The 27,817-nt window shown below is 40.0% G+C and overlaps 1 protein-coding gene and 1 long non-coding RNA gene across 2 annotated transcripts in view; one reads left to right on the forward strand and one right to left on the reverse strand.

The window, feature by feature from the left end:
• Nucleotides 1–855: 855 nt before the first annotated feature.
• On the reverse strand, nucleotides 856–5,942 carry LOC122017148. The gene is made up of 2 exons (XR_006121282.1): nucleotides 5,071–5,942; nucleotides 856–1,119 (listed from the first exon to the last, which is right to left on the reverse strand). It is a non-coding gene; the product is annotated as an uncharacterized LOC122017148 (long non-coding RNA).
• Nucleotides 5,943–8,502: 2,560 nt separating this feature from the next.
• The window catches only part of LOC122014708, a 28,948-nt gene continuing 9,633 nt past the window's right edge, over nucleotides 8,503–27,817 (forward strand). The window contains exons 1-6 of the mRNA XM_042571089.1: nucleotides 8,503–8,712; nucleotides 8,790–8,983; nucleotides 9,101–9,235; nucleotides 10,015–10,125; nucleotides 10,687–10,968; nucleotides 12,238–12,437. Of these exons, the coding sequence (XP_042427023.1) occupies nucleotides 8,556–8,712; nucleotides 8,790–8,983; nucleotides 9,101–9,235; nucleotides 10,015–10,125; nucleotides 10,687–10,968; nucleotides 12,238–12,437 (1,079 nt within the window). The 5' untranslated portion in view covers nucleotides 8,503–8,555. The remainder of the gene's footprint in view (nucleotides 8,713–8,789; nucleotides 8,984–9,100; nucleotides 9,236–10,014; nucleotides 10,126–10,686; nucleotides 10,969–12,237; nucleotides 12,438–27,817) is intronic.

The following is a 27,817-nucleotide window of genomic DNA, read 5'->3' on the forward strand; positions in this document are numbered from 1 at the left end:
ACACAAAGGATCTCCAGGTGACTCCATAAATCCTTTACCTGCTACCTGGTGAAATAAACTAGTTTACAGGGTGGTGAGTACTAAGACTCAGCGGGTAATAGACAGATAGTGCATGAACATAATAAAGAACTAGAGATACAAAGATATATAATCTCGGAGAGATAAATAACAGATACAACAGTGATATTATAATAAGTGTCAATACCTGAAATCATATACTAGGCTAGTAATAGAAGGTCAGGTGTAGCAAAGTCCTGCTACAGTACTGCTCATAACTACATGGGTAACATGTGAGGTATATACATATTACCAATAAGCAAACTAGTGTCTAAACTCATACCTCAGGTATATATATCTCAACTTATGTGACCATATCGGCATAAGTAAGCAACAGCAGCGTAAATAAGCAATAGCAGCATAAGTAAGCAACAACATCAACCGGTATAATAATAACAGTATATGCACGGATGGTCACTCCCGCCCACCCCTCTGCATCATGACCCCTGTATGGTCGAGAGGGCGGGTTAGTGACAGACTGTACACCACTCCAGCTACCACTACTCTCGAGTGATCGAGGGGACAGTTGCATAGTAGCTAATTAGCTATGTCTACGACGGGGGTCTCTACTGTTCGCAACTCCAGCTATCACTACCCATGAGTAAGAGAGTGGGAGCACGACAGGACAAGCAGCACGCTCCAGCTACCACTATCCATGTGTAACGCTCGCCCCTCCCATGCTAGTACTACTCTAAGAAGGGACTGGTGTTACTTGGACTACGTGACATACATATGCATATGAATTCATGGCAGCGGAAGGTGTATTTAAAATTTTCTAATTTATCATATGCATTGTACTAAACATGGCATGTGAGTAATATAACCATATAACATGATGGATATGCTACATACTAGTATTCATGCATAATACTTGAACATGATTCATAATTCTATAACTTAAGCATAGGCATACCAACATGAAATCAAAACATGGTTCACATGCAAGTTTAGACATATATAGGTTCTAAAACATAAATGGATCTATTCCACCATGCCACTTCCACACACATCATCATTGCCTTTCCTGCTGCTCCCCTTAGTTTAGTCATTCTTTACTCTTTTCTGCAGTACAAGGAAATATAAACTATAAGCACATAGGCTTAGTAAGTTCCTTTCCTACTCACAAAATCCATAAATCATGAACATAGCATATGGCAAATCATAAATAGAACAAGTGAGAACATAAGGTAAATCATAGCATATCATGTGAGAGCATAAGGTAAATCATATCATAATATGTGAGAGCATAAAACATATCATAGCATAACATGTGAGAGCATAAGGGAAATCATAGCATATCATGTGAGAGCATAAGGTAAATCATATCATAATATGTGAGAGCATAAGACATATCATAGCATAACATGTGGGAGCATAAGCATAAAATAGTAGCATGTACATCTATACATCATAATCATATCTCAAGGGCATCTTTCTAAGCATAAAGATCACATAACATGAAAGTATCTCTATAGAGCATTTTTCTAAAGCATAAGGCATCATATAGCATGAGATATGTGGATGCAAGATGCTCTTTTGAAAACATGTACATATAGAATGAAATGAGAATATGCAAGATGTTCTTTTGAAAACATATATCATATAGGTACTTAAACATAATCTCAACATGAGGGCCCGACTTTGTACCACATACATACATAAATGCGCGTATCCTAAGTAGATCCAAGGTAGCTAATCTTGAACCTACTAGGAACTAGGTCCGTTTCATAGACCATCGACCTAGGGGCAACTACGGAGCTCATCCCTTTTACTAGGCCCATTTCATTAACCATCGACCTAGGGGCACTTAGGAGCTCATCCCTGGTACAAGTCATACAAAGTAAAATATCATGTCATATCATGTCATATCATAACATATCATGTTCTTGTCATATCATAACATTTCATGTTCTTGTCATATCATGAAGAGTGCTCTTGATCCCAACTTAAGGGAATCATCTCTTAGGCTTTTCATCTTACATAAGCCTTGCATAAACATAGCATGATGGCACCAAGTGCACATAACATATAGCATATCATAAAAAATATAACATGATGACATAAAGTGCACATTATATAGCATCTCATAAAAAACATAACATGATAACATGAAGTGCACATAACATATAGCATCTCATAGGAATTCATAACATGATGACACAAGTGCATATATCAATTAACATGGTGACATAAAATTCATATCATATCATAAGAGTCCACATCATGCATGGTTAAGGTTTTGAAACTTCTTACAAGCCCTAAATCATGCTTGGCCGAAACATATAAACATACATCATAGATTTTCAAATAACATGGAGACATGAAATCAACTACCTAAGTCCTCATAATCATTAATCATAACATGTAAGACCTTAGGAACCCTAGGTAGCTTCTTAACCTCATTCTTCTTATCTTGGCCGAAACATGAAGGCATGTTTTAAAATTTTCTTTAATCAATTTAAAGCATGAAACTTTTGCAACCTACATAGCATAGCAAGTGAGTCCCTTGGTAACCATAAGTGAGGTTCTAACTCTAACATTCAACCTCGGCCGAAACCTCAAGGTAGGATTTCTAGGTTTTTCATGCAACATAAGACATGAAAATTTAACCTAACATTGTATAGGAAATCATACATCATGAGGAAGCATAAAACAAGTATAGTTTAGGTCTACAACTTTCTCTAGGCCCCTTTTCTTTCCTTGGCCGAAACCTAAAGGTAAGGTTTCTAGGTTTTTCATGCAACTTAAGACATGGAAATTCAATCTAACATTGTATAGAAAATCATACATCATAAGGAAGCATAAAACAATTATAGTTTAGGTCTACAACTTTCTCTAGGCCCCTTTTCTTTCCTTGGCCGAAACCTAAAGGTAAGGTTTCTAGGTTTTTGAGGCAACATAAGACATGAAAATTTACCCTAACATGGTATAGAAAATCATACATCATGTGGAAGCATAAAACAAGCATAAATTAGGTTTAAAACTTTCTCTAGTTCCTTTTCCTTTCCTTGGCCGAAACCTAAGGATAAACTTCTAGGTTTTTGAGGCAACATAAGACATGGAAATTTAACCTAACATGATATAGAAAATCATACATCATGTGGAAGCATAAAACAAGCGTAGTTAGATTTAAAACTGTCTCTAGTTCCTTTTTCTTTCCTTGGCCGAAACCTAAGGATAAGCTTCTAGGTTTTTGAGGCAACATAAGACATGGAAATTTAACCAACATGGTATAGAAAATCATACATCATGTGGAAGCATAAAACAAGCATAGTTAGGTTTCAAACTTTTCTCTAGACCTCTTGTCACATCTTGGCCGAAACCTTAAATGAGTAGGATTCCAAATTTTCCAACAACATGAAGCATAAAAACTTTTAACATCCATAGATAGTCCCTTAACCTCATCATGGCCGAAACTCATATGGCAAGATCTTAGTTTTCAAGTAACCTATAAGCATAGAAACGTCTTAAACTACTTGTACTGCAGGTGAGGGGATACTTACATCCTTTCGCTTGGTTTACAATGAAAAGAAACCTTGCTTGTGAAGTTCTCCTAGGAAGAAGACCTCTTGTTTGATTTCGGCAATGAGGAAGAGGAGGCTTGGGATTTCGGTAGGAGAAGGAAGGAGGAAGAGAGGGAAAAATGAAATTCCCTTTCTCTTTTTCCTATTTATGCTAAATGAAGGAAGAAGACAAAACCATCTTCTCATGGAAGGTAGTAGAAGAAAACTCCAACTTTTCCTTCTAAGTGGAGGGAGCCTTTCCTTACCTTTAATTATCATGTCCCTCTCTTTCATAATAGCACTCCCCTGCTGGGGCTACTGGTTAACACATACATGCATCTACTAAGAGGTCCAAGGTTCAAACCTTGGTCATGCATCTTTTTAGTTCTATTTTCTTTTATTTTTTTTGAAAAATCCACATAAGGCCTATTTTAATCATGCATAAAATTCATATGACATTATTAGAGATCCTATGGGTGTTACACCATGAGTGGCCGAGCGTGCGACCCTGGCCAACGACCCTCTCAACCACAAGTGAGACATGGTCGCCGGCATGCATGCAATGACATGATGCGTAAAATGCAGCAGTCATCATATATATATAAACAGAAAAACATGTATGCTACATGAAGGCGACATGCTCAATAAGGTATGTAAATATACAACATTTAAAGCAAGTAAACATGGTATATAGTATCCATATATCCAATATCTAATACCTAGTATCTGGTAATCCGGTATCTGCTAAATATCATGGATAGTAACGTGAGACTGTATAGATATAGAAACGAATAACTCAAAGATTGAGTAGATAAGTATCAAGCACAGGAAAAATACGAGTGGAGTTAAGATAAACACAATAACTATCTGAACATTTAGCTCATGCACTAAGATCAATGTGCTAAAGAGATAAAGCAAGAAATACCCACTTTTATACATAGATCGTGTCAAGTAATCTCACGTCGAGACGCTCATCCCGAACCCAAGTCCTGCTATCACATAGGGTATAATATAACTAGTCAAGTAAGAATTAGTTAGCTAAATCCATCATAAACCAAATAACTAACTTATACCAATCTGAATAGGAATCTATACATTAATTCCATTTCAATATTAACCCCAAATCTGATAGTTAACCAATCTCATTAACGTAAACCATCACCTCTTGTGATTCTCTTTTCATCTTAATCTGATTTTCAATTAATCAATCTAGTTAACTCAATCCGATAATGATATCAGCTTCAACATTTCATAGCTCAAACTAATATGTGATTAACCCATAACTTGTTAGTTAATCAAATCGGTTAGCAATAGCCTTATATTCTTTCAATTACCATGTTAAATCGGTATAATAGAGTTTGTATCATCAACAAGTGTTAACAGAACAATTACTCCCCAACTTGCTAACCAGATTCATATTAATATGTTAAGATTAATTACTCTAGTAATTACCACTAATCAGATTTAAAATTTGTGAATGAACAAGACTTAGGGAAGAGATTTTCGTTACCCATAGCTTTTTCTCTCATAGTAGCCCACGACAGCTGGCGATGGTCGACTGGAGGTGACAGCAATGACCAAGTCAGGTTGTGCCAGTAGTGGCTAGAGCTCCGACGTGGCTTGACTGAGAACATTACCGACAAAGAGTGTCAACAAGGAAGATCACAGTCGCTTGCTTGTGCTGGAGAGGGTTGGCAGCATCGACTTGTGCTCACAACAAAGGGGAAGACCAGCATAGGCACGCATCACAGATACAAGGGGAAGAGAGGCAGTCTACAATCGTCGACGAAATATCACGATGACGATGACGTCTTGCGATGGTGGTGGCATCATCGGGTCGACCTCACGCGAACAGGAGCAACAGTGATCCAACAGTAGCTTCTTGGGATGAGCACTGCCTCTGGCACAAAGGGTGGCAATGACTCTGAGATGGCTACAGCTGTGAGGAGGGATGGCGGCGACAACTACAGAATCACCGATTAGGTCTTCGTGTAAATGGGGAGGAGGCAACAGTAGATCGGGAGTCGGCATCGATGGATCAGAAGTCGACGTCGATGATGGAAGTTAGGGCACATGTGAGGTCGAGACCGGAGACTCCCTCAATAGCTCATGCAAATCGATCGAGTGTCTGCTGTTGTCAAGCGATTGGGGATCGAGAGGTGGCTGCGACGGATGAAGATGAGCAGAAGAGAAGCAACGGAGAGTGGAATTTGAGAGGAAGGGAAGAGGAGATCAGAAGAGGTGACGGCGGTTCAGCTTCGCGGTGATAAGGAGAGGAGGAGATGCGATCGGGGAAGAGAAGAGGCGGAAACGGGGTGAGGCGCGGTGAGAGGAAGTATTAGGGCAAAACTTATAAACTTATACATAGGGTTTAATTTATTAAACCCTAAGTTGATTCCTCAATCAAATCACACTTAAATGGTGTTCCAAATAGGCTCCCACCTAGCCCCACCGATTCATCCCCTCAAACGGGTCATACGGACTCCGTTTAAATCCCAAATAATTTCTAAAAATTCCTGAAAAATCCAATAAGACTATTTCTCGAATAACCTTATTATTTATTAATTATTTGGGCACCGTATTTTACAGAGACCATCGGTTGATTGTTTGACTGAACAGAGAGATCGATCGAACGAATGCAGGCCCTATCTAGAGAGACTACTTCTGGACAGAAGGTCAGGCAAGTTCAGCAGGTTCGGTCGACCAAACCAGGGTATCAGTCGACCGATCTGGGTCGAGTTAAGGCTTGATCATGAAGATCAGTGGATCTGGATCAGGCTTGAAGCTACTATAAAAAGGGGTCTCAGCCAGCTACTTCGAACAACAATTCTACAAGCAATCTTCGAAGCTGTGCTCTACACCGGAACGACTTAACGACGCTCAGCTGCTGTTTCGACAATTGATGACTACTTCTGTCATCTTTTGTATTGTCGGTATAATCTTTTAAGTTTAATACTTGTATTTACTTATTTGTAAAAGATTCTCGAGCTTATAGTGATTGCCCATTGAAACTACTCTCACGTGAGGGCCTTGGAGTAGGAGTCACCACAGGCTCCGAACCAAGTAAATCCTTGGTGTTTGTGTTTTGTTTGTCTCTCTCTTATTTCCGCTGCATATTTACTTTGAGTTTACTCGAAACCAACGAATTATCCAAGAGTGCTATTCACCCCCTCTAACGCTTTCGATCCTATAGAGTCCAGGCACCCAGATTGGGTCCGGGCGCCCGAAATAAGAAAGTCAACCTCTTGTTGACTTTCGGTCCCGGTCTTCATCTTCGGTTCCGCTCGCCTTGGTCCGAGTCTTCCGCTCCAGCTCTGGCTCCACTTGGGTGATCTAAGCTATTTAGAATAGGGCTCACCTAAACCCAACTATCGACCTTCAAGTAAACTTCTGCTTCGGCTTCTCATCCCTCAGAAACGCCATGCACCTCCTTCTCGTCCATCCGCGTCTCTTTCGTAACATCTCGTCCCTCAGACGTACTGAGTCCGTCGGCTCTCTCCCATGTCGTCCTTCTCGCTAGCTGTGTCGTTTGCTTGACTTCCTATGCTCCTAAGTTCCTGCACACTTAGACATAGGGTTAAAAACTAACAGGATCTAATCTTACTTGGTTGATCATATCAAACCTACCTTGGGGTACCAATAATTTTGTGTCATTTTCATATTACACATCCACATTTGATTTATATCGTTAATGAAATTAGTACTATTATTACTATTAGATTTTGTTACAATTATAGTAATTATAACTTATTTAGTTATTGTGTTACAATTATAGATTGTTTAAGGGGTATTTAGTCCATAAATTTTTAATATGTTAAGTTTAACTAAGGTGTTGTGTGGTGTATACGATATTAAATATAACTCAAGTAAGAAATTGAACGATTAAGTCTTCATTTGGTGGGCTAAACTTGAATTAATAATACATAACATTTGCCATTAGGATTAAGCCCCAATTAAATATCTAATGTATGGTGCATGAAAGGGTATAGATTCGGGGGCGCTGGGGGCGAGCGTATTCACCTTTTTGCCACAATGAAAGGGTTTAGATTATTTACTTCCTCCATGTTGGCCCTGGGATGGATTAGCGGGAGACGCTGGGATGAACGTATTCATCTTTTATCATTATGAAAGAGTTTAGATTATTAAATGTAGATTGGATGGGTAGATTTAATTATCTGATTTATTAATATTAATAAATTATTAATGAATCATAAACTTTATGTGGATGATCGTCATATGACTAGCTGAATATAAAAAGAAGGAAGTCAAAATCAATTGAATATCTTTAATCGACTCTCTCCTGTCTTCTCCATTGAGAGAACTCTTTGGTTGTTGCCATCCCTATAGAAGACCCTTTTGCTAGGATCACATGTTCGTTCAACAACAATTCAGGTTCAATGGCTTTGGCTCTTAATTCAGATCCGCCCTTCGATTTGCCATTATTTCATTTGGTTTTAATGTTAAGATGTAAAGATTGATGATAATTAGTTCCGATTGATGCATCATTATATTTTCAATGTATCGTATTCTTTTCTTTCATCAATCACAAATAACAATCTACATATGTTTCCATGAATTTATATTGTACTTGGACTTTCAATAATAATACAATTAGTTTTTAACAAAGACATATTATAAACATTATATATATACATATCAACATGACACAAATTTTAAATCATATACAATATTAATGGAATTCTAACAAGTGAATGAGTTTATCTTCAAGGCGGTGTAATATCTTAGATGCAAAATTTATTTAGAGGTTGTGCATTAGATTTCTTATGGGGGATTCTTTTCCGATCGGGATTTAATCATAGTTAGCATCAACGACCAAGATTTATTATAAATGCTAAGGTAGTTTTTTTTTTCTTTAAAAAAAATATGTTAAATTTTAGAAATTATATAGTCGCTAATGGGCTTGACTTGATCGCTTACATCTCGTTATCCATTTTGTTTTGTTTTTTTTTCTGCCTTGAGGCCATTTGGATTTCGATGAAGCCTTCGATTCTGGTTGGAACTCCTTGTCGGCTCCCCCTTCTCCCGAGCCGTCGGAGATTCTTGGCCAACCCCGAAATTGTGGACAGACTCCCGTTTGCCTCCATTGTTTCCGCCTCTCGTTGCATCGTCCCTGTCTTGCTTGCCGGCCCCAGTACGAAGAAGTTTCTTCCTTTGTTGTAGCTTGGGTGAAGTTCTTTGCTGAAGTTGTCTTTTGACTTTATTTACTAGGAGCGGTAGCCGTCTCTGCTGAAGATGCTGTTGGCTTAGGAGGAGGAGGGGAAGGAGGACGAGGAGAAGGAGGTGGAGGAGATTTCCAAGAGTGCGAATTTGTTCAAGTCGGGTACATAAGTAGCATACATGGGATCAAAGGCGAGGTGCGAGTGACGCCATTGACGGACTTCCCGGAAATTAGGTTTTGCACGGTATAAGATCCGAGCTTTGGCAAAGCTTTGCAGAAAAGATTAGATTTTGGTGCTTTATTGGATTGTGGTTTGATATAACCTTTGAGTTTGTTTACTGTTTTATATCTTTTACTATAGCCTGGAATACGATGGTTAAAGACCCGCGTCTCAGGGAAGGAGTTAATATCGCAAGTGCAACTTACTGGTGGGAGAGGCCATTCTGGTCAGAAGAGCTGGATTGTTAGTTTTAGTGGGATTGACACAATGGACAAAGTAAGGATTTCTTTCTGAATTTTTTGTATAGGTGTTGTCTTGAAGAAATCAAATACGTTTAATCCTAAAAAACCTCTGCTACAAGATCCAAGTAGTTAGTTACGTGGACTTAATACCTGGGAATGCAAATAATTGCAGAATGATTAGAATATGGAAGTTGCCTATCTAGGTTGGAGGAATAAAATACAATCCAGATTAATATTGTAGCGTTATACACAACAATCAAACATTCTCATAAACCAAGTGGACAGTGCGAACTACTAGGTTGGAAATTAAACACAAAGCATTGTTTTGTATGATAATTACATTATCATTACTATTTGACTCTACTTCATTATTAGATTTTACAGGATGTGTACATTAACTTCTTTGATGTGAAACATGAATCATTTGGGAAGAACTTTCTTTTGTGAAACAAAGGCCCATCAATTATATTAACTAGTCGATAAAGTTCTTAGATATGAACTGATATTCAGGTAGTTTGGAAATACTTCTTCAAAGGCCATAATATTCTTACAATTCTTTATTCTTTCCCAGAGCATAGTATTTTCTGCTTAGTTAATATATTTAGTGAAATTCATTCTATAACATACTAAGATAAACTCAAAACCATTATTTATTATTTCTTTCTCTTTGTTGATAAAATATGCTATGGTTCATTGTTATGTAGTACCATACTGATTCTTGATAAGTATCTGTTGTTGTATTACCAATGTGAGATTATAAACCTTTGGTTTTCATGATTTTTTCTTCATACTAGTTCTTATTATTTGATATAGGCTAAACAAATTGTTGGCTCAACTTTGCTGGTAAGAGAATCAGACAGACCGGACCTGGAAGAAGGCGAGTTTTATACTCGTGATCTTGTTGGGATGCGAGTTGCTCTTAAGGTTGAGTTCTGAATTGTCTTATTAATTTAGCAATATGATTTTATATTTACTTGTTAGAAGTATAAAACAGAACAAATAGATGCTAGACTAAGCAACTATTCAACGTGGATATTAGTTCAAAGGATTTTTTCTTTCTTCAAATTCTACTATTTTTTAGGAAATCTGTGAGGTCTTGATTTGATTTTTTCTTATTAATTTAGCAATATGATTTTATATTTACTTGTTAGAAGTATAAAACAGAACAAATAGATGCTAGACTAAGCAACTATTCAACGTGGATATTAGTTCAAAGGATTTTTTCTTTCTTCAAATTCTACTATTTTTTAGGAAATCTGCGAGGTCTTGATTTGATTTTTTTTTTTTTGAAACTTTTCATCTTTGGATGTGTTTCCAATGACCATCTTGAGTGAGTCTCATCTATTTTCTTTGGTATATGGTGTACTATACCTTTCCCCTTATTTAATCTTTATGTGAAATTCACTTTTATGCTTGCTTTTTTGGCTATAATTTGAGGACATCTTCATTCCTAGCCAACTAAAACTTTTCCCTATTTTCTTTCAGGAATCAAGAACTCTTGTGGGTATGGTGACTAAGGTTGTCAATTATGGTGCTAGTGATCTTCTTCATGTCATGCTTGCAACTGAAGATAGCCAAGATTGGGGTAATTTATCTGAAGAACCAGATTTGAATTCCCATGTTCAACATGTATGGGTTCCATTTGTGGAAGCAATAGTTCCTGATGTTGACATGGATAAGAGAGAAATGCTGATAACTCCACCAAAAGGTCTTTTGGAGCTGAATTTGCGTCCAGATACAAGACCAAAAAAAGAAAGACGACAGCTGGTTAGGTCTGCTCTTTTTTATTATCCCAGTAGCATTTGATTATGATTTATTGTATTTGTTGTTTAAAAACTTTCTGACATTTGTTACCCTAGAAACATTGTCCTAAAATGTGGTTCATTCGGGCACGTATTTACCTGCCTATACCCACCTGTATGCTGTGTATGCATATGTGGTAGTTATATATTACTTAAGGGGTGTTTGGTTGATGGGTTTGGGAATGGAGGAATGGAATGATAGTAAAAGATAGTGTTTGGATTGTGGGTTTGGGAATCACATTTTGGGAATGATTACCAGATTTATGGGAATCCCAAACCCATATAACTTGATGAGTTTCATTTCCATTCCTATTCCCATTCCACTCTACTATCAAACCCATATCCATAGTCATTCCCATCATTTAACCAAACACCCCCTTAATCATCAATGGATTCACAAGATCTGACATCTTTGGAAATATATATATATTGTCAAGCAGTCCACTTAGACAAGGAAAGGGATCCCTTACTGAGACAAATGACTGAAGACTTTTGTATGTTTGAAACAAAAAAAAGTTCACACTTGGATCATACTATGTTGGAAAATTTATTAAAATTTTATTTGAGAGCTAACAAGCAGTTCCAACTAAGTCGCATGGCCATCCATGTCGGAAAATTTTGGCAGTCTATAAAGCAGGATATCTTAGAAACCAATTGCTTCCTTGGTATCTCAGAATAGGAATATTTTCCTTCCACTAGGTTCAGAGTAATTACATCAGCATTAAATCTATGCTATTTTTAGGTCAAATACACAAAATTTCAAATTGGTCCCATTGGAATTATTTTCTTTTTGTGCAGTGTGTTCGGGGTTGCCTCTTCTTCTTCTTTTTTTTTTTTTACCTTGGTGCGCCAATTATTTATATTTTCTGCCTTAGAGTCAAAACTCAAAAACATGAGTCTTTGCACCTTGTTATTTTAAATTTGTATTCTTGAAGTGAATTGCCCCTTATTTTTCTGGGTTCAGATCGTTTTATTTATTTACATCTTAGTCTCTATTTCGCTTCGTCTGTGTCTCCTCTCAATATTGCTATCAATGTGCTATTACAATGTTTCTACATGTGCTCTGATCAGGTCAGATGCAAAGTTTAATTAAACATTTACTGAAATACTTGTGTGAACATAAGTGCATAGCATAGAAAGTGTAAAGACTGTTCTGGAGTTTCGTAGAGTTTGTTTTATGGTTGGCTACCCATTGGTTATTTTTTTGGCAATTCATTTTTTTATATAATTACAGGAATGGAAAGAAAGAAAGAAGTTAGAGCGACATCTTGCTGTAGCTAAAAGAAAGCTAGCTGAAATGGGTCAGACGCATGTACTAGAAGGACTGAGAATTGGAGAGAAGGCTCAAAAGAATTTGCTTGCTAGACAGATTATAAACATTGACTTTAAAATGCTCCAGCATGCTATTCAAAGTTTCAACAATCCATCTAAGAGGTTTAGTATCTTATTCCCCATCCCTAGCCATAATTTTGTGGTTTATTTTTGTAATTGGAAACAAGAACTTTTGTCATTTTACTCTCTTGATTGATCCAACAATTTGCCGACTCCACCTAGTGGGATAAGGCTTGATTGTTATTATTATTGTTGATCGATCCAACAATTTAAAGGAGTAAAATAGGAGAACAACAGTATGCCACTATCATTCATTTGATCATCGGTTATCATCAATTGTTATTGCAATTCAGGCACTTCTTCTAAACCTTATTGGGGCAGTGCTAAATGAATTCACTCTTTATTAAGAAATCCTTACTCTATCTTCTAGATTGGCATTATCCATGCCCCCCCTGGGTTGGTGCAGTTGGTACCTATGATGCGGCGGTTCAAAAAAGGTGCCACGTGGGATCAAGAAGTCAACATAGATGATGTGACAATCAACATAAGGAATGAGGTGATAGTCAGAATCACGACCGTGGTCAATGTAAACCTTGCTCACTTGCAATAGTGCCTCCTGATTGGGGCCGTCAAGGTCATGATTGATACAAGCCCTGGTTCTAGCCGATCGGTAGTTGTATTGTTCGATCGGGCGTTCCTCAAGTCGATTGGGCATACGAGCCCTGTTCTAGCCGATCGGTAGTTACACCTCCCGATCGGGCGTTTATCAAGTCGATTGGTTCGCTCATGCATGAACGAGATGCTCGCATGCACCCAAAGGATATTCTTGAGGCACCGGTATGACCAATCTCTTGTAGCTAAGTCATCAATCAGGAAACCTATACCATCTTTAATCAGGGGAAATGTTGTTTTGACACTATTTCTGTGAGTTAATGGCACCTACATTAAATACCTATTATTAATCGTTTTGTGCATGGGGAAAGGGAACAATTTGACAAAGTAAAACAATAGTCTCCCTCATTAATTATCCATGTATTATGACTTCATTAAATACATAGAAGAAGAAGAAACAAAGATCCTTTGTAGTTAATGCAACATCATTAATCAGAGGAAGAAGAAGAGTCCACCAGAAAAGTATAAGAGGATAACTTCTCTTCTAATGAGGGGATCGATCTTTGGCAGTGCCCCTAACAACAATCTCTTCAAGAACGGCCAAATTTCTTACGAGTAAGCCGGCGAGTCAACTTTGAGGATCTTGGAGCAGGATCAAATTGGCGTCCCATGTCGGAATCTACCCCTGAACTATGTACTCATGGAAGACATCAGGCGTATTACTCTAATTCAAGTAGAGTTGACCCAGATCGTAGCGGACATTGTGAGAGATGCACTGTTGCAGCTTTAAGTGAACTAAGTACAATATCAACAGGCGACAAGGCTTTAGGAGCAAGAAAACCTTCCTCCACCCAGAATGGGGTCTCCCGTGCAAACAGAACAACCCTACTTATCTCGATCGACTTCGAGGCAAATTAGCGGCGCGAGATTGAACTCGATCGGGAACCCTGGGGTGCTCGATCAATCGAATCATCCGCTAGGAATACTCCTCCATGCGATTCCACTCGAGCTCAGGCATCTATGAAATATCGATCAGGGAATCTAGCCATCTCTGCTTTCGGCCCTGACATTCTAGAAGATCCATTGCCCGTCATTTTTAACCACCAACTGCAGGAGACTATAGTGGTTCTATGGATCCCGAAGACCATCTCTACAAGTTTGAGAATATGTCATTGCTGCATCAATATTCAGATGGGGTGAAATGTGGGTATTTCTTACTATGCTTTCAGGACAGCACAAAGATGATTTTCCCGACTCCCAGTAAACTCCATTCACTCGTTTAAAGAATTTCGGACTCGATTTCTACATCACTTTGTCAGTAGTAGGAGGTATCACAAAACCTCCATGAATTTATTTGCCTTGAAACATAAGCCAAAAGCGACATTGAAGGTTTACATTCAAAGGTTTAACAGGATGACCCAAGATGTTCCTTTAGCCACTTCAAAGATACTCATGAGCGCCTTTTCACAAGGCCTCCTTGAGGGGAATTTTTTCAAATCTTTAGTAAGAAAACCGCTTACTAGTTTTGATGATTTACTTGGTGGGCCAGTCAAATATGTTAACGTTGAGGAAGTTCAATTTGCTTGAAGAAAAGACCTTGGAATCCCTAACTTACTTAGTAGTCAACCTGAGCGAAGGGCACCTCTTCCTTTGAAAGTGGTAGATCCTTATTCATACAAACATAAGGATTGCCGAGCGAAGGGAGCCGCCGATAACATAGAAGCCACCCCTTCAGCTCAACATTTGGGGCCCAGACTCACAAAGAAGGAGAGATTTTGCATTTACCATCAGTCCCGTGGGCATGCCACTGAAGACTGCTACAACTATAACAATCACTAGCAAAGAGCTACCTCTCGGACGTGGTACAAGAAGCCAAGATATGTTTCTTCTTGGTCAACTCAACCGACCCAAGAAAATGGTCGATCAACACGGTAAGAACAACAAGGACAAGAACCCCTCAAACGCCAAAAAGAAGCTTCACAGTTGTCTGACAAAGATCAGAGGAAACAAGAAAAGGGAAAAGCTATCGCTCGGGGCCTGTAAAAGGCTTAATTGGGATGATTTCGGGAGGGCCGACTAATGGTGACTCCAACCAATCCAGAATAACTCATTTTCGCCGATTAGAAGTCTATGTGGTGGAAACTAGCTGGGATAAAAGAGTCGGTCCTTCCATCAGCTTTGGGCCAGAAGACCTTGAAGGCATTGAAGCACCACATGAGGATGTCTTGGTAATTGAAGCTTTAATTGCAAATTATACTGTTAAAAGGATTTTTGTGGATACAGGGAGTTTCATAAACATTATCTTCAAGAAGGCGATAGATCAAATGCAAATTGATAATGAAGAATTGCAACCCTTAGCTACTCCATGATCGGGTTTACCGGACATCAAGTACAGCCGCTCGGGATGATCTCCCTTTCGGTATCACTTGGAGATGCTGCTTTGGAGAGGACCAGGAGATCACCTTTTATGGTGGTCGACATCGCTTCCTCCTACAATGTAATTTTGGGGAGACCTGCACCAAACGCTTTCTAAGCAGTCGTTTCCACTTATCACTAGAAGATCAAGTTTCCAATGGGAGACCAAGTGGTGGAAGTGAGGGGTGATCAACTAGCATCCCGAAAATGTTACGTGGATATTATGCGGTTGGAATCCGAAAATCTCGTAGAACTCTGGAAACTTTGCAAATTGCACAAGACCTTCCTCGACCGACTGAAGAGGAGAAACCTCACCGACTGAAGGAAGATGAACAAGAGGAGATTTGCATCCGCCTAAGTGGGAAGATGGTGTCACCCGAATCTCTGTAGATCTAGAACCAAGCTTAAAGCAAAAGCTAGAAGACTGCCTAAGGAAAAACTATGATGTCTTTGCCTGGTCAGCAAATGAAGTCAAGGGTATTTTTGCTGAGTTGATGGAGCATAAATTAAATATATTTCCGATTCCCGACCGGTCAAATAAAGGAGGCATTTTAGTGCTCAGCAAAACAAGATTATGCGGGCAGAGGTAAACAAACCCTTAGGCGGGACATATAAGAGGTGCAATTTCCAACTTGATTGGCAAACGTCGTGTTGGTACCAAAACCAAGTGACAAGTGGCGTGTCTATATTGACTTTCGGGACCTCAATTGAGTGTGCCCGAAAGATTGTTTTTCCCTCCCTTGCATAGACCAGATGGTAGATTCAACCTTTGAATGTGAGTATATCTGTATGTTGGATGCGTATCAGGACCTAGTGATTAAGAAAAAGTAAGTTTCGTCATTGTAGACGGAACATTTTGCTACACTATTATGTCGTTTAGTCTTAAAAACACAGGAGTCACTTATCAAAGAATGATGGATTGGGTGTTTAAAAACCAGATCGAGCGGAACTGGAAGTCTATATGAATGTCATACTCATAAAACAATCTAGGGCGAAGATTTAATTGCAGACATTCAAGAAATTTGTAATACTTTGAGGAGACACATGGTCAAATTGAATCCAAAGAAGTGTCTTTAGAGTAAAGAGCAGACAATTTTTTTTGGAGTATATGGCGACCGAACAGGGCATTGAGGCTAACCCAAAAAAGGTAGAAGCTTTGCAACGTATGACTCCTCCACAGAATCTTCAAGAAACTCAGATTAGTGGACCAAATAATAGCTCTGTCTAGATTTATCTCCTGAATGGCCGATCGGAGTCTACTATTTTTCAAAGTCCTCTACAAGAGCATCTAAGTTTGAGTGGGACGCCAGAGGTGATCAAGCCTTCAATGAGCTAAAGGAATATTTAACTGGTCTGTCCGTACTATCCAAGCCTATAGTGGGAGAACATTATTCTCATATTTATCGTCAACGGAGCAAGCCGTTGGATCAGTTTTATTATGGGAAGAAGGTATGATTCAATACCCTATTTATTTTTATAGTCATTTATTAATCATTTATTAAAAAATGCAGAGAGTAGATATCTTGTGTTGGAGAAGTTGGTGTTAGGATTGGTCTTAACCACTTGGCGGCTGAAGCCATATTTTTTTTTTCATCCCATAATTGTCCTTATAAATAGTTAGCTTGGTCGAGTCTTGGTAAACCCTGAAGTCGTGGGACAGCTGGTTAAATGGACAATGGAGCTCGAGGAATATGATATTCAATATCAACCCTGTATGACAAGCAAAGCACAAGCTCTAGCCAATTTTATCGCAGAAATTTCCAATACCAACTCAAACAAAACTTGAAAAGTATATGTGGATGATTCTTCCAATCGGCTGGCTAGTGGTGTGGGAGTATTGCTGATTTCTCCTCGACAGGACATTCTGTAATTAGCCGTTTGGTTTGCCTTTCGAGCATCCAACAATGAAGCAGAATATGAATCCCTATTGGCCGGTCTTCAAGCAGCAAAAAGAGTGGGAGCCACTTGGGTAATTATACACTCTGATTCATAACTGGTAGCTCAATAATTGGAGGGTACGTTCGAGATCTGAAACGAGTGACTGAAACGGTATGTGGAAGTTTATGAACCGTTAAAGACTAGTTTTCAAGAAGTAATCCTTAAGAAAATACTCCCGTCGGACAACCTCAAGGAAGATGAGTGGCAAAGATGGCAAGTGCCTTGGCCACTTGGACTTTAGAGGATACAGTCGCTCACACCTTATATGTCGCGCACATAGACCAAACTGACAGGAAGAAGACCGGAGGACATCTATAATTTTATTCCTCCAACATGGAGCATTACTAGCTGATTCGTTTGAAGCTCGTTTATTAAGAAGAAGAGTCCCTTGATACACAATGATCGGGGAGCATTTATACCGCCGAGCTTTTGCTCGCCCTTTTCTCAAATGTCTCGGGCCCAATGAGACTGATTATGTCATGCGGGAGATTCATGCAAGCATCTGTGGCAATCATCTAGGCAGAAGAGCTATGGCCAACGTTGTAGGCAGATACAGCTAAATTTGTTGCTACTTGTGAACATTGTCAAAGGCATCAACCATTATCCCTTTGCCCTACTGAACTGTTAAAAACCTCCACTGTCTCTTGTCCCTTTAATCAGTGAGGAATGGATATAGTGGGACAATTCCTGATCGGCCCCTAGCAGAAAAGGTTTCTATTGATCATAGTGGATTATTTTTCAGCGTGGGTAGAAGCGGAAGCTCTAGCGTGAATTACAGAGGAAGCACTTTTGCCAATACGGAATTCCTCACAAACTTGTATTAGATAATGGAAGACAATTCTAGGGACTTAAGCTCCGAGAATAGTGTGAGGGACTGACTATTCAATAAGCTTTCACATCTGTAACTTACCAGCAATGGGTAGGCTGAAGTGGTAAATCAGAAAATCATTAGAGGTCTCAGAATCAAGCTGGATCAGGTTAAAGACAGCTGGGTTGAGGAGCTCCCAAGCATCGTTTGGGCATATTGTATGACTCCAAGAGAAGGTACTGATGAAACGCCTTTTCACTTAGTATATGGAGGAGAAACTGTTGTACTAGTAGAAGTTGGAGAAGAGTCCGTTCGGCGACGAAATCTTGAGGAAGCAAATAATACCGAATAGTGCCTCATCGACCTTGACTTGGTAACTGAAGTCAGAAATAAAGCTGCCACTCGGCTTACAACCTATAGACAGAGGATGATGCAAACATATAATAAAAGAGTGATTCCTCGATCATTCCAAGTCGGGGATTTAGTGTGGCAAAGGGTTAAGCTAGTTGGCGATGCCAATAAGCTAGAGTCACAATGGGGAGGTCCTTACCGAATTACCAAGAAGTTGAGCACGGGGAGTTATTATCTAGAAGAGCTTAATCGAGCAAGATACCTCGACCTTAGTGTTAATCATTTGCTGCCTTACAGAGGTTCATAAGAGTTAATATCCTTTTTTTATTGTCTACTTTTGTAAGAATGTTTGATCATATGAAAATAAAAGCTTCTATTGGGTTAATCAACATATAGATTAGCGGAAGCTAATAAAGTTATCCTCCTACGTGAGGGTTCAATCTTCCCGAGTGGAAGATAATAAAGTTATCTTCCTAAGCGAGAGTTTAACTTTCTCGAGTAGAAGCTAATAAGATATTCTCCTACACGAGGGTTTAACCTTCCTGAGCGTAAGCTAATAAAGTTATCCTCCTACGCGAGGGTTCAACCTTCTCGAGCAGAAGCTAATAAAGTTATCCTTCTACGCAAGGGTTCAACCTCCCGAGCAGAAACTAATAGAGATACCCTCCTACATGAGGGTTCAACTTCCCGAGCGGAACCTAATAAAGTTATCCTCCTACGCGAGAGTTTAACCTTCCCGAGTGGAAGCTAATAAAGTTATCCTCCTACGCGAGGGTTCAACCTCCTGCGCGGAAGCTAATAGAGATATCCTCCTACGCGAGGGTTCAACCTTTCCGAGTGGAAGCTAACAAAGTTATCCGCCTGCGCGAGGGTTCAACCCTCCCAGGATTCTCCTATAAGGCCCAAATGTGGCTAAGTGTTCTGCCCTCAGGATGGTGGCTGTGATATTGATCAAGAATATTGTACTATTCCCAATCAGACATTAAGATGCATGAAACAACAATCTATCGACATATTTGAATGAAAAATCCCAATAAATAGATCAGTAGATAAACAACAATTGATCTACCAAAAAGTCAAAAAGCCTTATGGCTTATCAAGTTCGAGAGAGTTATCAAGCATTTACAAAGTCTTCTCTGACTCTGGCAATTCTTCCCATACTTTGCCTAAGTCCAAGAACTCTAGTTCATTACCTTGGGGTACTAGTCCAACTTGGATAAACTGACGAGTAGCTCCTTCAAAGCCCTGTTTCATTCTTTTCAAAATTTGAGCAGCTAACAACTCATAACACTCCTCTAATTTTAGGAACTTCGCTGTGAAGCTCGCTCAACGTTCTTCCTCTTAAGCCTTGTAGGAGAACAGTTCAAGTTGCTCTTCTGTGCTATTACCTGACTTTGGATGGCTGCCGCTGCTTGTTGTTGAGAAGAGGTAGCCTCTTCTTTCGCTTGGTTTAGTTGGCCGTGCAGGTTGGAAATTTCTCTGCCCAGGTTAGCAAGTCGAGCCTCCTGAGCAGTAGCTCTTGCAGAAAGTTCATCCTGTACGGTTGTCAGCGAATTTATTTGTAAGTTAGAGGCTTTTCCTCTCTGTGTAGCTTCGTCTAGCTCAGCCTGTATGGAGAATACTTGTGCTCTGGATAGTTCTAGTTTTTCATGGAGACTGGCGGCTAAGGTTGCTTGTAAACGACTTTCCTTATCTCGAGTGGCCTCCACCAATGAACGGGATGATTCTGATAATCATTCCTCCAGATTGGCAACTCGTTTCAGCAATTGCTCGATCTGTTTCACTAGGTTTGGGATGCAGCTATGGACGTGTAGCTACTTTGTCCATAACTACAAAGGATACGTTAGTTAAATTGATGCATAACGAAATTAGTGGCGCTAAATTTCGCATGTGTACCTTAATCATGGATGCATTAGAGTGGCGGCTGACCTTGATTACATCTAAATTCTACAGAGACTTAGCATAATCACCAGTCTTAAAAAGCTTTAGCACCGACTTGGCGTGACAACTCTTCAGATCGACTTAGACTCGGGGGAATGCAGGGAAAGGCTGATCCGGCGGATACCTCTAGTTTAGGAATAGACTCGCCTCCTGTGGAGTTTGATGGTACGCCGGTTGGTATCTCAGAAGTTGATTGTATAGGACTTGTAAGTGGAGAGCTTGCCGAAGGTTCTCTGATTATAATGCCTGCGCCTGGTCGGTAAGATGGTTCTTCGAGGGAGACCACTGCTCGATCGGACAATGTGAGGCATTATGTTTTCTTATTAGTGGAAGAGGAGCTGGCGGTTCGGTGTCCCCTTCGATTGGCTCTTTTGTCACCTCTTCGATCAGAGGAGCACTTTCAGCTGAAGGAGACACCACTGAAGAGCCTCCCTCAATTGCTCTCGCTCGGCTAGAGGATCCCACCTCCACGTCCACACTCATGGGCCCTCGAGGAGGGGGTAGATCGGTTTAAGTGGATGCCCCATCAATGACATCTAAGGAAACTTCAGGTGTCGCTAACGCCTGAAACGGTGCTCGCTCCGCCTTCGACAATTTGCTCATTGAGGCATCCAATATGTTCTTCTCTGCAAGCAAACAAGAAACTTGAGTTAGTTCTCACAAAAAATGAGTAGAAAGGAAGACTTACTGAGCGATTTCTCTAGGTCGGCCATGTTGTGTCCAAAGGATGTCCACATATCAACACAATGACATAATATTATCCACTTTGGGCCTATGCCCTCATGACTTTGTTATTGGGCTCTCCCCAAAAGACCTCATGCCAATGGAGATATCCTACATCCTTTTTAAATTTATGATCTTTTCCAAATCTTTCCAATGTGAGACTTTGATTGAACCCCAACAATCCTCCCCTCAAACGAAGGACCACCATTACTCTCATGGTCTGCCCCCCGTGAGCATTTAGTCACCCTGACTTGTTCCAAGCCTCCCCGCAAGCAGCTGGATCCGGTCAATCTTTACCTGCTTCGGGCCGGGCTTCCCTGCGAGCATTCAGTCACCCTGACTTACTTGCCTCCCCGCAAGTATCCGATCACCTTGACCTGCTCCAGGCCTCCCTGTAAGCATCTAGTCACCTTGACCTACTCCGGATTCCCCGCGAACATCCGGTCACCCTGACCTACTTCGAGCCTCCCCGCGAGCTTCAGTCACCCTGACTTACTCTGAGTCTCTTTGCAAGCATCCGGTCACCCTGACCTACTCCAGACCCACCCTCAACTTCGTTCAAGGCCACCCCACATTGTATCGAATCTGGACCATAACTCTGATATCATTTGTTGTGCCCAAAGGATGCCCACATATCTCCATAATGACATGTATTGTCCACTTTGGGCCTAGGCCCTCATGCCTTTGCTCTTGGGCTCTCCCCAAAAGGCCTCATGTTAATGGAGATATCCTACATCCTTTTTAAACTCATGATCTTTTCTAAATCTTTTCAATGTGGGACTTTGATTGAAGCCCAACAGGCCGCAGTAGGGCTTAAATGAGTTTGGTTGAGCAAACCTTCATTCTAGATGATGGTAGTGCAATTGAAGCACAAGCCAATCAATGTCTCCATAGCATGTAAATATCCTAGGTCTTTTTTATTCTTCCCAAGTGGTGATGGATTAGGGAGCTCTCCTCGCCAGCCGATCGGGAAAGTGAAGGGGGCTGAAGGTTTCAGATAAAAGAATATATTTTTCCAGCCTTTGTGTGAGGATGAGTTTCTGTCTAAAAACTTGCATCATGCTCAGGAATACTGCTAATTTTACCCTTTTTGGGTGGAAAAAATAATGGAAAAAGGTAGGAGTCAAAGGGATGTTATACAATCGGAAAACTACAGCGGCACCGTACAATATCCTAATGACATTGGGAGCTAACTGGTGCAAGGAGATGCCAAAATATGCAGAAATATCATGGAAAAATTCAAGAACGGAGAATCGAAGTCCACTGTCAATTTGCTTGTGGAAAAGGGTGGTAAATCCCGACAAAGGCATAGAGGGTATTGCACCCCTAGGTAGTTTTGATGTGATCAAATAAGCTAAGTTAGGTTCTATTGTGTTTAACCCTGTGTCTAAGTGTGTAGGAACTTAGGAGCACAGTACGTCGAGCAAAAGACGCAGCTAGTGAGAATGGCGGCACGGGAGAGAGCCGACGGGCTCGGTGCGTCTGAGGAACGAGGTGCTGCGGAAGAGTACGCGGCGGATGAGAAGGAGGCATGCGGCATTTCCTAGGGACGAGAAGCCGGAGCGGAAGCTTGCTCGAGAAGGCCGGAAGTTGAGGTCGGGTGAGCCCTATTCCGGATGGTCGAAATCACCAAACGAGTAGAGCCGGAGCGAAAGATTCGGACTGTTGCGAGTGGAACCAAAGCATGAGGTTGGTACCAAAAGTCAGCAAAGGCTGACTTCTGGGACTCGGGGCACTCGGACCAGTCCGGGGGTGCCCGGAATCCGAAACTTAGCCACATTCAACGTGACACGTACCGTTGCGTCGGGGATAAAATATTATCCTATTCCAGGCGCCTGGAACCCTTCCAGGTGTCCTGATCAGGGCCAGCCCTGCTCCCAGAAGCTAAAAACAACAAGAAAAAGAGAAACAACACTTGTACTCGTTCAGTTTTATGTTTAGCTTCTGTTTCTGTGCGTTCATTGCTGTAAAGAGACTTCTCCGCTTGCTCTGTCTTGGATTAACAACCTCCCTGGTTGTAATCAGGTAAACCTGCCGTGCCTATTTCCTTTTAGTCTCTTTTATTATTCTTATGCAAGTGTTATTTTAATTAAGTTATAAGTCAAGAAAGGTTCGTTTGGTTAATTTGTGCAGGGGATATTCACCCCCCCCTAATCGGCCGTTAAGGGTCCTAACAAGTAGTATCAGAGGCAGGACGCTTCAGGAGGACTAACCGCTAAACGAAGTACACGAGATGGCCGGACCAAGCATCTACCCACCAAAGTTCGAGGGGGAGTTCACAAGCTGGAAAAAGCGAATGGAGGTATTTTTTAAAACCGATTTTGAATTGTTTTTAATAATGAAGTTCGGTTTTGTAGTACCCGAAGGTAAGGAAGAATACCAATGAACGAAGAAGGAGCATCCTACCGCCACAAGAAGTCAACCAAATTGGCGCCTACAACTCAGCAAAGGAGCTTTGGGAGAAGTTCCTTGAGCTACATGAAGGGACGTTCGAAGGCAAGCTCGCGAGATGGGATTTGCTAAGGAACCAACTGAGTAACATAAAATTGGAAGCAGAAGAAACTGTTGCACATCTTCACTCGAGAATGAAGGAACTAATCACTGGGCTCACAAATCTCGGAGAAAAGGTAAGCAACCGAGATTCGCTAAGGTACGCGCTTAATACGTTTCCTAGAACTACCGAGTGGGCATCATTAGTAGATGCTTACTATATATCTAAAGATTTAGAATTTGTCATCTTAGAAGAAATGTTTTCAACATTTGAAGTAAATGAAACGAGATGTGCAGATTCGAAGGAGTCGAAGGACAATATTGCTCTCAAGGCGAAGATGGATGAACTAGATTTAGAATCCTCTCTCGACGACGATGACGAAACAACAATGATGGTAAGACGATTTAAAAAATTATTTAAATTTAGAAAAATTAACCATCTGCAGGGTAGAAAGTAAAGAAAAATCAAATGCTACTACTGCAATAAAGAAGGGCACGTTAAAGACAATTATCCTAAGTTGAAGAACAAGGACAAGGGTAAGAACAAGAAGCCTGTCCAATCTAACAAGTACAAAATGCTAAAGGCAACATGGGACGAAACATCGTCGAAATCGGAAATTAAAGCCATCGCCGGACTTGCGTTAGTGGCAAGTCATCAAGAAGACGAAAATGAAGTAAGCTCGTCCGAAATGAGCGTCGAGAGCATCGATAACGGTGGAGCGACATTGGAAGAAAGCAGCAGTTCAGGGGGAGCTACGGATAACAGGATCGACAAGGTAAGTCAGGTACGATTTCTGCGTCCCGATAAATTATTCAAGTTTGTTAAATTATTGTCAAAGGATTGCTGTAAGCTAGAAAAAGAAAACTAAGACTTAAAATTAATTCTAACTAAATCTTGTCCATTAGAAGAATTTGACAAAATAAAATTGGAAAATAATAATTTGCAAGATGAAATAAAGAACTTGAAAAATCATATATGCTCATATAATACAAGTATTAGAAAATTTAATGGTCTAAATTGCTACCTTAATTACCACAAGGGACAAGTTAGGAAAATTTCTCAGAAATATATTCCTAAAAGATTTTTAATCAACCCAGTTGGAAGGAACTTATATTGGGTTCCAAAATCATTCCTGGATTAAAACTTTAAAGTTAGGGCTTTCTGAGAGTAGATTAAATGTTTGATTTCCTTAAGCAACTTTGTCTAGAAAGTGGTTGTTGCTCCAATAACCAAGAAAGTGGTTGGGGCTCGGGGCGCCTGGACTAGTCTGGGGCGCTCGGAGTCGAGCGCCTGAAACCCGAAACTTAGCCACATTCGACGTGGCACGTACCGTTGCGTCGGGGATAAAATATTATCCCATTCCAGGCGCCGGGATCCCTTCCAGGCACCCTGAGCAGGGCTATATATGCAACCCTGCTCTCAGAAGCTAAAAACAACAAGAAAAAGAGAAACAACACTTGTACTCGTTCAGTTTCTGTTTAGTTTTTGTTTCTGTGCATTCATTGCTGTAAAGAGACTTCTCTGCCTAAAGGAGAAATTAGTGCGACTTCATTTGCCTTGGATTAACAACTTCCTTGGTTGTAACCAATTAAACTTGTTGTGTCTCTTTCCTTTTAGTCTCCTTTATTATTCTTATGCAAGTGTTATGTTAATTAAGTTATAAGTCGAGAAAGGTTCGTTTGGTTATAGCCGGCCGTCAAGCGTCCTAACAGGGTACTTAGTCCCCTCAAGGTATTCGGATTACATATTCAGGGGGATGCCGTAATCTAGCCTAAGCCCCTCTCGAAGCTCCCCAGTCATGGGCGAATGAGTGGATTTGTACCACAGAATGAAGGACATTAGAGAATACGGAAGGGTGCGAGTGCTAAATGTAGTCTAAGCGATGAAAGCTATAGAAATAAGAGGAGTAAATAGGAGATTTACGCGATGATTAAAGACAGGGGTAAGGAAGACGGAGAGGAAAGGATTGTTGAAGTTGCAGCAGAAGATTGGCATTGGGAGAAGGGGAGAAGAGAATGCCCTAAAAAACTAATATACCTTTGGTTCTTCGATGGTAACTGTAGGATTAGGGGTCAATGGTGTGCGGGATTAATTTGGGTCTGTTGGATTTGGCGTGGCTATCGAGGAATCTTCCCTTAAACATTATTCTTATCTGTAAATCAAACCTCCATTGTCATATCACTTGATGTTGTTAGGACCCTTGGCAGTCGGCTAGAGGGGGAGGGGGGTGAATAACCCCTGCACAAATTAAATAAAAATACCTTCTTCAACTTATAACTTAAACAAACACTTGCATAAAAAAGAATAAGGAAATAAAAAAGACAGAGGCGCATAAGTTTTTACATGGTTACAACCGGGGAGGTTGTTAATCCAAGTGGAGCGCACTAATATCTTCTTCAGGCGGAGAAGCCTCTTTACAACAATGATCGCACAAAAAGACAAAGCTAAACGAAATTAGAAGCGTACAAGTGTTGTTTCTCAAGATGCTTGTTGTTTTTAGCTTCTGGGACGAAGACTGTATTTATAGCCTTGGTCGGGGCGCCTGGAAGGGTTCCAGGTGCCTGCAGTGGGATAAAAACTTATCCCCGACGCAACGGTCAAAGACCACGTCGAAATGGCTAAAACTTGGGTTCCGGGCTCTCGGACTGTTCAGGGCGCCCAAAATTGTTTCGGAGGCAAGAAATTGTTCCAGACGCCCCAAAGGGGTTCGGGCCTCCAGCTTCGGCTCCGCTTGCTTCGGTCCCGGTTTTTCTGCTCGCATAGATGATTTCGGCCATCCAGAATATGACTCACCCAAACCCAACTTCCGATCTTCTCGAGCAATCTTTCGCTCTGGCTTCTCGTCCCTTGGAAACGTCGCGCGCCTCCTTCTCTTCCGCCCGCGTACTCTTCCACAGCACCTCGTCCCTCAGACGCACCGAGCCTGTCGACTCTTTCCCGTGTCGTCCTTCTCGCTAGCTGCATCTTTTGCTCAACTCTCTGTGCTCCTAAGTTCCTACACACTTAGATACAAGGTTAAATACAACAAGACCTAACTTAACTTGTTTGATCACATCAAAACTAGCTTGGGGTACCAACAATCTCCCCCTTTTTGATGTGAGCAACCCAAGTTAAGTTAGGGTAAACCAACATAGAGTTAAAGTAATAAATTTGCAATTAAAGTGCAAAAAATTAAAAAGGTTAAACTACCTTCCCCTAGACTTAATCTTCCCTTCTCCCCCTTTGATCACATAAAAAATAAGGTACCAAAGAAAATCTAAGGTAACTTTTTCAAAAAATAGTAAAACTTTTTTTAAAAATATTTTTGAAAAAATTTATCAAGTTTTTGAAAATTTTAAAAAATAATTTTGATAGCACTAAAAAAATTGCAATAATTTTTAGAAAAACTTTTCTAAGTAATTTTTTTTTTTATATCACCAACAACAAATATCAATAATTTTCTAAGTTTGCAAAAACTAATTTTGTAGAAATAATTTTGGTAAAGTAAAAATAACTTTAAGTTTTTTTTAAAAAAAAATTCTAAATTAAAAAATATTTGATTAATTATTTTAAGCATTAATTACAATTAAATACTTTATCAGTTAGTCAATTAAATATTTTATTTCATTAATTGGCTTCCAGGCTGTGGCGAGGCACTAGACCTTCTTGGTTATTGGAGCAACAACCACTTTCTAGACAAAGCCTTTTAAAGAAATTCAAACGTTTAATTTTCTTGCCGAAAGTGCTAAGTCTAATTAAAGTTCAAGTTAGACAAGACTTTGGAACCTAATATAGGTTCCAGCCAACTGGATTAATTAAGAATTTTTTAGGAACATATTTTTTGAAAATTTTCTAATTTGCCCCTTATGAAATCTAGGATGCCAGCTTAGTTTATTATAATTTTGAGTTCTAACATTCAAGCATGCATGATTTTTCTAGTTCTTTATTTCATTTTGTAAATTATCATTTTTCAATTTTATTTTATGAAATTGTTATAATGGACAAGATTTTGCTAGAATTAATTTTAATTCTTTAATTTCTTTTTCTAGCTTGCAACAATTCTTTGATAAATATTTTATAAACTTAAACGACTTATCAGGAGGAAGAGATCGTACCTGATTTACCTTGTCGATCCTGTTATCCGTAGCTCCTCCTGAAGTGCTGCTTTCTTCCGATGTCGTTCCCCCTTCATCAATGCTCTCGATGCTCATTTCGGACGAGTTT

This window comes from Zingiber officinale, chromosome 8B (assembly GCF_018446385.1).
Source record: "Zingiber officinale cultivar Zhangliang chromosome 8B, Zo_v1.1, whole genome shotgun sequence".
Taxonomy (NCBI): domain Eukaryota; kingdom Viridiplantae; phylum Streptophyta; class Magnoliopsida; order Zingiberales; family Zingiberaceae; genus Zingiber; species Zingiber officinale.